This window comes from Gobio gobio, assembly GCF_949357685.1.
Source record: "Gobio gobio genome assembly, chromosome: 6".
Classification (NCBI taxonomy): Eukaryota; Metazoa; Chordata; class Actinopteri; order Cypriniformes; family Gobionidae; genus Gobio; species Gobio gobio.
In genome coordinates, this window is record NC_137102.1 from 31723477 (window position 1) to 31734533 (window position 11057).

Genomic DNA, 11057 nt, shown 5'->3' on the forward strand with positions numbered 1-11057 from the left:
GAGCACTGTATAAACCCATAAAAGAGGCACTAGGACCCTGCAGCTGAGGATGACGGAGAGAGAAAGGGCTGGCAGAGACAAACGAATGAGCTAAACACAAGACAAACGAAAAAACTCAGTGTAGGAGAGAGAGAGACAGGGAGAGATCAGATAAATTGGAAGTTCAGATAAATGGCATGGAGGCTGAAGAGAGACAAAGTGACAGGTCAAGATTCAGCGGCAGATATCAGGAGGAGTGGACAGACTAGAAGAGGAGGAGGAGTCTGGTCTGAGAGGAAGCTAAAAAGAGTGGAGCGTGAAAAGGAGACCTTCAAAACAGAAAAATCCTTTCTGAGTGGGCCACTGACATTGATGTGAACTGGAGTCTGGCAAAGGGGACCTCAACTGGCAAAAAAAAATATCATCACTGAAGGAATTACTGAAAATATAAACAAAACGGAAAGGAGAGCAGAAGACAATCAAACATTAAAAAAGAAGTGGAGATACCACCCACAGAGAGAGACTGAGTATACCACACACAGGGTTTATCACAGGTAATCACACTGCAACTGAGCAACAGACACTAACAATCAACAGATACATTCACATAACCACACACATGTATTTATGGAATACACATCTACACACAGTGGATGACTATAACACATATGCTGAACATCCATAACTCAAGCTGAGATAGTTTAGACTATAATCAGGAGGCACAGAGAATCTTGGCTGTCACAGGGGACAGACTGACTGTGAATGGGTAGAAGAGTGGTCTACAGACAACTCTCATGGCACTCTGAACACTCTGTGCTGAGGACAATCAAAATATGAACTGATCTGAGGACGGATTTTCTTCTCCATGTCAAAAAAAACAAACACCTTGGAACATCACAGACCAAATCATCTTCTCCAAGTCAAGTTCCAAAGTGTGTTCACAATTTCTCACCTTCACTTTTGGATATCCTTCTGCTCTAAGGACCGATTCCACAGGACATCTGGTCATCTCTCTGTGTTGGAATGGAAATTGTGCACTGAGATAACAAGAAGGCGTTGAGTGAGTTAGACGTTTACCTACTGACACTGCAGCATGAATCTCAGGCATGGGACAAGATGGGCACTGCCGGCCTTGCTGCTGAGTTTACTGCTGACTACCTGCAGCACACAAGAGAGTGAGGAGAGTCTGGAGCTTCAGGAGGAAAACAATACTGTCAGCACTGAGAGCCCTGTAAGTCAAATGCCATGCACACACCTTCTGTACACCTGTCAAGACTTACACAATGATAATTAAATTTTTACTTTATGGGTGTGACAGCCATTGAGGGAACTCAGCAAAAAAGCACATTTCTTAATGTGCAAATATTTGTATGAACATAAAAAGATTCAACAACTGAGACATTAACTGAACAAATTTCACAGATAAATGAGGAACATAAATGGAATGAGTTGCTTTAATACAGTGCAACTCATCCTCATGGACTGCACCAGATTTGCACCATTTCTTGCATATGGTTACATGTGGTTTGACACTGCAAGGACGATAAGATATCCTTCCTGTCTTTCTGTAACACTGGCCTCTTATGCCTCTTGCATTACGGACATTGCAGTGTATTGCTCTGTTCACATCTGCAGTCCTCATGCCTCCTGCTGCAGGACTATGGCATGTTCACGCAGGTGATCAGGGACCCTGGCCATCTTTCTCCTGGTGCTTTTCAGAGCCAGTAGAGTTTTTGTAACTGTGACCTTAACTATCTACTGCCTGTAAACTGCTAGCGTCTTAAGGAATCTTCCACAGGTACATGTGCAATAATTGTTTATGGTTCACTGAAAAAACATGAAAAACATTGTTTAAACTCTTTTCAATAATGATCTGTAAAGCTTACTTGGTTTTAACAAAAATACATTTACAATACAGTATCCTGAAAAAGGGATGTTTCTTTTTAGCTGAGTTTATAAATGATGAAAGAATATATGTATAATGACCATCATAAACATAGATTACTTACGGATTACTGATTACTTTCTACAGAAAGTGTTTGTATATTTGCTGTAGTGAAAGTTTGCTTACATAGTTTAAAGCCCTGAGATGCTTAACTTTTACAGGAGACTGTATCCTCTGACTTAACCATCGTGAGCCCCCACAGGACATGGATAGTCTTTAGGGACAACTCCAACAAGGGTGGAAATAAGAAACCAAGAGGAAATAAAAGACTCTCCAAGGTAATCTATGCTACTTACACACCATGTTAAACGTGAACAATATTAATACATAGACCAAGTGCATTGATATATTGAACAAAGGCTTTATGAAGTCTAGTACATCTGTACACAGCACACACAGATAAACTTAATGAGGCCAATGTAACAACATGCCTGAAAGTGCCTAATCCTTCACCTCTTTAAATTGATTTATCTGATTATGCAATGTAACTTGAAAACTTTCTACATGTCCAGCATGGCCTTCCAGGTCCACCAGGCCCTCCTGGTCCCCAGGGGCCTCCTGGTCCTCCAGGCCCCCTACTGCCTCATCATGCAGAGTTGATAGAGGACTTCCAAGTCAAACTGAAAGGTATACTGGGATTTGTGGACATAAGTCCATTCACTCACAATTACCAATTATATCATACAAAAAATAAAATAAATCTCATAATACATCCATCAGACCTGAGCAAGATCTAAAATTTGTTAAGATTCCATTTGATTAGTGGATTCAGATCATCAACGTGTCAGGAGGGAGCTCTAGGAACTGAACTGAACTAAATGTGTCAGAAAAGAGAGACATGGGAAATGGTGGGTCTCCAGGACCAGGATCAAAAACCACTGTTCATAGAGTTCATAAACACTATTGTGGCTTGTGTGAATGTGTAGGTTGCCCTTTGGTCTACACCGTGCACCATCTTCAGATTCAGTGCACTTGGGCTAATGCAATAGTTTTGTTGATGGATTCATACTTCAGATGCAGGTGCACAAATGAGCTATACTGTTGTTATGTAACTGTTTTGACATCAACACCTTTCAAAGAGTTTGTTAAACATTTGAATATGTTTGGTTTTAATAGTCTTGTATGTGTTTTTGTTTCGACTAGGTCACTTTCAGCATTGCTTGATGTTTGGGATGTGTGTTGTCATGCTCATTTGTTGGGGCGGCTGCTAGTCTGATTGTGGGCTGGCCTGATCTCTTAATAGGTGTAATTTTCCAGGACGTGGATTTGACTTGGCCTGGCCAAAGAATTCCACGGATTCCAGATTTTGTGTGTGTGCATGTGTGTGTGGAATGAGTGTTGGAGCATTGCCAGGAAAGCAGACACAGGTCTGTTTGTGCTCTGGTGCAGTGAGCTGCAGGCTGTTCTGACAGCAATATAAAACATAAAGGCTCTTATTCACACAGAAAAGTGCAGTGGCGCCGCATGCTTATACATTCTAGCATTCTCATTCCCTCACACTTCCATCCACTCTGTCTGCTCATACACACACTCAAACACTCCAAATACTTACATATTCTATTCACTGTGAGATTGTTTAATGAATTTATATGCAGCCAAGTGTCAATCAAAGACAATCTCAACCATTTTACACTGGCTGTATTTCAGTGTTTTTGAGTCTAAGAAGGTGCCTAGTCTACTGGATTATACCTTGTCCCACGTTAAACAATGCAGTCAGGTGGGAATTAATTGTGCTTGTGACAAAGGAACATTACAATCCTGCCATTATCTTTACACTCAGAGATGGTAGGAACTCACTGTCTGCTCTGCGATCAGCCTCCACGTGTGGCCACGGCTTTCCGTTGCCGACTGCACCACAACCTGCTGGTCCACCGTCGGAGTCTTCAGGAGCTCCAGTCCTTCAACACTGTGAGTGGAAAACAATCCCTTCTAAACTAGAAACAATTTACTCATTTCATTAACCATGATATAGCATCCCCAGAGCTGTGAAATTAAATTTAAACTTTTAATTAGGCTTTCATTGGTCTGAAGTAGCCCTAACTTCTAGATATGTTGGTTTAACAGTGATGTTAGCTTTGGCTGATGGTGAAACAGACTGGCAAAGCATTTCTGTGTGTTTTCCACAGCCCTCAAACACAGAGCAGTTCCACCAGAGAGGACAGGGCTTTAACGCCAGCAGTGGCCGGTACACGGCTCCAGTGTCTGGGTTCTATCAGCTCACAGCTAGTCTGCTACTTGGTACGTAGTTCAAAAATGTTTTGGGCTGTGTCCCTGCCCCCAATATTCACTTGTTATCAACCAATATGCTCATGCCCCTAAACTTGAAAATATGGCAACAGCCTTAGTTTACATTAAAACTTCTGCTTGTGAGAAAATCGAAATCACTAGCACTAAAACTTAAAGTCCTAAGACAGAGATTGCATCAAAATGGTTATACAATGAAGTGCATTCTTTATATTTTCCAATGTACCTTTAGAATAGGTTTTCACAGGCATTTCATCAAACCTTCAAAAGGACCCCCACTGTACTCATTTACATGAAATGTATTTGTACCCTATCTAACAGAGATGGGCAACGCCGGTCCTGGAGGGCCACTGTCCTGCAGAGTTTGGCTCCATCTCGATCCCAACACACCTGAAAAATCTAACCAAAGTCTTCAAGGATTAATTGACAATTACAGGCAGGCGTGTTTGATTTGGCATGGAGCTAAACATTGCCCTCCAGGATCAGAGTTGCCCATCCCTGCCATACTAATACCCCAAAGCTGCCCTACACACTTTAGTTTCTCGATTGCCATCTGTGGTTTAGACTTCTTTAACGTAAGTTGCGGTTCAGCACTGCTCTTCTGGGTGGATGAATCTGATGGTGTAAGGAAACCACATGGTTATGGGTGATCACCATATAAGATTGGATCTGTTGCTGCACTGTCAGTAAAGGTGATGATACACTGGGCAACTTTTTGAGCAATGTTTCTGGGCAATGTTGTCAACAACCGGCAACCAGGTGAGACACAGGGCCCACGATCGATCTAAAGTATCCAGATATAAATTTGTTGGCCATTCTCTATAGGAAAGTGCCCAAACAACATTGCTTGGCAACATTGCCTGGCAACATTGCTCAAAAAGTTGCCCCATGGATTATCACCTTAAAAAGAATTTCCAACAAAGTGTATATAAGAAAAAAAGTCATATATACCACTGTGGTTCGGATCTTGTTTTGGTGCACCAAATGCATATTCTCAACAGAGATTTCTTTGTTTTGACAAACGGTGAACCCCGGAGGTCAATGAGGGTTGCTGTATTAACTGTCCATATTACATGCTAGCTAGCTGACTAGTTGTATTCTACACAACTATACTATTTATTGCAGAAACAAGCTACAACTACTCCTCAGGACACAATATAGTAGCTGGACCTTCTTTTGCATTGACTGATATGACATTAACACGCAAGAGACCCCTGGAATTTCCTGTGAAATCTGACTCGACAGCTCAAAATTAAAATAAATATTGTCACATCTGTGGTTTTGAATATAATATATATATATATATATATATATATATATATATATATATATATATATATATATATATATATATATATATATATATATATATATATATTAGGGCTGGGCAAATTAACGCGTTAACGCTGGCGATTAATTTTTCAGCTTAACGCATAAAAAATATTTAACGCAAATAACGCAGCGTCCGTTTTTATATCCATTTTTGCTTAGCGTTACATGATCACCACGCTCCTATTCATGTAAATGCTTCCAAGCGCGACAAGACACAAGAGAACGCGCTGTATGCCAGTGTCCTGTCTGTGTCTGTGTCTGTGTCTGTGTGTGTGTGTGTGTGTGTGTGTGTGTGTGTGGATGCGTCTCATGTCAGCTAATCAAGGGACACTGACACACACACACACACACACACACACACTCGACGCATAGATAGACTTGCGTCAGTTTCCTGCTCACATCAAGTTCTCTTTTGCTCTTGAACAAACAATAACACAGAGGATTTTGAGTATTCTCATATTAGGAGTCTTAAATTAGTTAAATAACGTCTTAAATGAACTTAAAGAGTTGTGAGGAAATGAGATGCGCGGGACAGCGCGTGAGATCCGCGGCTGTTCTTAAAGTGACGGTAGCACTGATCAGGGCTTAAAAACGGAAAAAAATATCAATCGTTTCACTCCGAGCAGAATCGATATTATAGCGTTTCCGTTTTTGCGTTCCTCAATAAACATTACTGTTCCGAAAACGGTTTGATATGAAAAAATACCGGTTAATAACGTTATTTTAATTTAGCCTATATTTTAAACAAATATGTATAAATAGACTTATTTTTACTCAATAATAATATAACGCATGGTAATTAAACTTGAATATTTATTTCATAACATTTCTAAACCAGAAATACATGCATTAATTACAAAGCATAAACAGCGGACCTGTTTTAATGAAGCGTTAGACAATCTAAATTGGCCCTATTATGCCTAATTATTTTCAGAAGAGTGATAACATTCTTTGGACATAACTTTTTTTCAACACGACTTGTTTTAAAAAATTGCATGAATAAAGAATAAATAAACTGGATAACCATTGCTCTTTTATTGCACCATTGCACCGTCAACTGCTAATTTCAAAGCAAACACTGCGCAACACGTCCTTGCATCACATAATAAAATTCAGTCAGCTAATAAAGCTTGATCATTTAATGCAATATAACATACCATTTAATACGAAGCATCAACCGTCTATATAGAAAACATTGACCTGTCCTGTATTGGCAATCTGAAAGCCTATAGGAAAAATGTTTGATAGATGCTAGTAGCCTGCTTGGACAGGCTTAAAAAAAATCCATAAACTAGCCTAAATCAGTCTATTTGAGCTTAAAGTCCGTACTACTTATTTAAACGTTCAAAAAGAATGTCCTCAAATACCTGCGCTTTCATTGTAGACCTCAGCGGGGAAAGAAATGTACTTGAGGCATGAAAATGAGCGCTCTACACTGACTTGCGTTACTGGTAGATTCATAGATTACTGGTGTGCGGGCATTTCACTCACGCTTGATCCGTCAACGTCACATGCTGTACTACTCAATTCATGATTGGTCACTGCCAAATTAAAATATTAAAGAGAACAATAAAATAACGTTATTAACCGGTTAATGGTCATTTCAAATTAACGTTTCTGTTCAGAACGATTCAAATTGATTTTGATTTCGTTTCCGTTTTTGTTCCTCTTAAAATTTCGTTCGTTTCCGGTTTTCGTTTTCGTTCCTTGAACCGGTTCAAAGCCCTGGCACTGATGATGCCTGTCATTAATGTTTATCAAAGAACAACGGGAACAGAGAAAATTGTAGCTTTAATGAAGATTCATTTATATTTCATTTATCATTTATGCAGTTAAGGAAGGTTTGATAACTATTACATTTCTATATATAACAGGGAAGGCCATGGGTAAATATAACATTTATTATTTTGGGTTTATGTAAAGATTGTTTTACGTTCACTTAAATTAAAAGTTGTTTTTTAAAGCCTAATAAATGTTGAAATTGGGAGCTTTCAGTTATACTGTAATGTAATGTCATTAATGTTTCATAGAGACTTTAGTATCAGTGATACTGGCCTTCATTCATAAAAAAATGACAATACAACACATATTTAAAATATGCTGTCTTTAAATTGTTTTTACATTAATTTGGAGAGTAACTGAAATTATTACAATATCAAAATATTAAAAACTTAAAATATGAAAAACTTGCGATTAATCGCGATTAATTACAGAAAAAAAATCGATTAATTAGTTAATTTTTTTTAATCGATGCCCAGCACTAATATATATATATCAATAATGCAATTTCAATCTATCTATCCATTCTTCAAACAAACTGATTGTCCATGTCGGGTCGCAGGGACACTGGAGCCTATCCCAGCATCTTATGCTTTAGGGATGGAAATTCACTACTTTATAGCCAAACAAAGCTTCATAGTGCAGATTTAAGGTGTACAAAGGTACGGTAGGTGTACTTTTGAGGGGACTGCCCCAGTGATAAACTGTTGTACCCCTAAAGGTATGATTCCCAACCTTGAACACTGGCTCACAGTTCTTTTTGAATCTGACGGCTCCCTAGCTTTCGAGGCCTTATGGGATAATGTCCATTGGTTCCACATTGGTGTCCATGGATGCATTATGTCATACAGCAGGGGTTCTTATCTCTGGCCCTTGAGGTCCAATATCCTGCAGAGTTTAGCTCCAACCCTGTTCGAACTCACTTTCCAGTCCCATACAGCAAATAGTGTCATCCCAGACCCGGGCCACATCTGGTACGGGCTGAATCCCCATGTACCAGATGTGGCCCGGATCTGGGGTAGCTTTCAATTAATCTTGAAGACCTTGCTTAGCATGTGTTTGATTGGGGTTGAAGCTAAACTCTGCAGGAAAGCGGATCTTGAGAACCCTTGTCATCCAGGTACTATTTCATGAATATACTGTGTTTTTAGGCATCCAACTCATTTGACATATTGTTTTTTTGCACATGTAGTATTAAGTATGCTTTTTTGACGCAAGTAATGGATATATAACAATATGCACTGGCAGGTAATTAAGTTGTTCCATTTAGACAGATAGAAACATAAAATATAAGCTTCATAGCATCATTCTGCAAGCAAGCTGAAGCACATTCAATGCCTTATTCCTAATTGCATCATGCTCTTTCTTAGAGAGTGTGTGGTAATTTGACCTATCCAGCTGCCTGTCCCTTAGATAAAGCTCAGTGGAACAGGGGTGTGGTGCTTGTACTACTGAGAATGGTGTCTGCCTGCCAGAATCCCTTTAACTTTGCATCATGCATCTGGGTTTGTGTGTTTTCTTAGAATCCAACGAGTCTCAGAAGAAGCCTAATGCCAGGCAGAGAGACAGTGTCAGGACCTCCATATGCATAGAGTCTCTTTGTCAGAGTAATGTGTGAGTAGCAATGGTCCATGATCATGAATAGCACTGACCATTTGAACTGTTATTCTAACACCACACAGTCAGTAAAGCAAATGAGTCCCAAACCATGATTAATGTGTTTATAATGATGCAGGTCTCTTGAGACAGTGACTGGAGTGAGCGCTACAGGAGGAGTATTCAGTATTCTCCTGACCGGTACTCTTTACCTACAGGTACCACTGACTGACACGCTTAACACAAATCATAAAAAGCCTAATAACTTAGAATTATACAGATTACTGGAATAATTTGTGCCAATGATGCTGACAGAAATCAAAGGCCTGGGAAAATGTCCATATTTTGGGTACCTTTTTAATTTGATCTGTCCCTTGACAATATGATTAATCCATATCAAAACCCATATTATGCATGTACATTATTGCCCTCTTTCAATAACATGATGCTCACTTTTTGGCTATTTTATTCAATTTATTAAAAAACATATTATAAATTAAATTCAAATATACAGTTATTTGAGTACACTTTTTTGTAACACTTTTACATTTTTGTAATTTCTGAATTAAAATGTACTTTGTTTAAAGTCAGGGTTGTGCACCTGTCCATATGCGGCAGTGGCTCAGTGGTTCATGTAGGTTGTCTACAAACCGGAAGGTTGGTGGTTCGATCCCCGGTTCCACCTGACCAAGTGTCGAGGTGTCCATGAGCAAGACACCTAACCCCAGCTGCTCCCGACAAGCTGGATGGCGCCTTGCATGGCTGACACCGCCGTCGGTGTATGAATGAGTGTGTGAATGGGTGAATGTGAGGCAAAATGTAAAGCGCTTTGGATGGCCGTAGGTCTGTTAAAAGCGCTATATAAATGCAGTCCATTTACCATTTACCATATCTCATAACAAAGAAAAAGGCATTATTAAAGAACACAATTTAAATTAGTTTGGAATAATCTTTAATTATTATTTCTTAGAGGAAAAAAAAAAATCACAGTCATGTGGTGCAGCTGGAATGCAGAAATAATTTTAATATATATATCATAGGGTAGACAAGGTTAGTTAAGCTTGTGAAATCTCATATGGCACAACCACCCAAAACCTAATGATTTATTAATTAAAAAAATAACTTCTTATCTTGAAAAACACATGTAAAAACTTGGTAAGGAAAATAGATACTTTTTACTTGGCGGTTACACCACATGACAATGTCATTACATATGTACTTTTCTTGAAAATGGTGAACCAACACACCAACCAAAGAGTCCATATCTAAAAACGCTTCTTCTGATACTCTTATATTATTGACCCATAAAATAAACAAAAAGCTTCAGTAATGTACATGTATATGATTTCTTTTTCACAGGCTGGAGAGTATGTGTCTATTCTCATTGACAATGGGACAGGCTCAGCCCTCACAATTCTCCAAGACAGTCTGTTTTCTGGCATTCTTTTTGGAATATGAGGACACCAACAAAGCACAAACCAACAGCTACAAAAAAGCCAGGTTTCACTATGCTGACAAAATACACATGAGGTATTCAGGACATGTTATAATAATAGTTACATAAGGAGCATCTAAAAGAGACTCTGTGTATAATGATCTTTACCATTGTTGCAAATAGCAGCAGGGTTGCACTGCTATTTCTTTCCAAAATAATGGCAACTCTAAACTGTTTATAGAGGTGTATGTATTTTTTGTGGTATGTTTATGTATTCCATTCTTAACAGGGTTGAAGTTTTATTTATTTGCATTTGCTTTTTGAAACAATATTGATATTTGTGTATATTTGCAATAAATACCTCTATAACTGCTGAAACCTGCTCTGGGAATGTATTAAAGTGATTACAGTTATTGATTTAACTTGAAGAGTCCTTGTTACTGAGGAAAGTGTTTCAACGTGCATTTTAAGTTTCCTGCTGTATGAAAGATTTTCATGTTTTGCGATTTATAACTGAACCTTTTTGGAAAACGTCTCGGTTACGTATGGTAACCCTCGTTCCCTGAAGGAGGGAACGGAGACGTACGTCGGTAATAACCGACGAATTGGGATCACTTCAGAGAGCCCCTATCAGCTTCGAGAACTTAAGAACAGGCCAATGAACAATTGGCGTGCGAGATTTGCATCTCGCGCTCCGCCCCGCGCCGCGGGTATAAACGGGAAGCGAGAGCACCGCACTGACGTTTT

The 11057-nt window shown here is 39.1% G+C and overlaps 1 protein-coding gene across 2 annotated transcripts; it reads left to right on the top strand.

The window, feature by feature from the left end:
- The first annotated feature begins 89 nt into the window (after positions 1-89).
- LOC307128206 (erythroferrone) lies at positions 90-10730 on the top strand. 2 transcript variants are annotated; one of them, XM_079819898.1, is made up of 9 exons: positions 118-533; positions 962-1210; positions 2086-2202; positions 2437-2551; positions 3705-3832; positions 4051-4162; positions 8803-8893; positions 9015-9093; positions 10235-10730. In XM_079819898.1, the coding sequence occupies exons 2-9, from the start codon at positions 1073-1075 to the stop codon at positions 10331-10333; spliced, it is 879 nt and encodes a 292-aa protein (XP_079676024.1). In that variant the 5' UTR covers positions 118-533; positions 962-1072; the 3' UTR covers positions 10334-10730. The 2 variants fall into 2 exon arrangements, with proteins under 2 accessions (XP_079676023.1, XP_079676024.1); XM_079819897.1 differs by lacking the exons at positions 8803-8893; positions 9015-9093; positions 10235-10730 and adding an exon at positions 4490-5416 and having other exon boundaries at positions 90-1210.
- Positions 10731-11057: the final 327 nt, after the last annotated feature.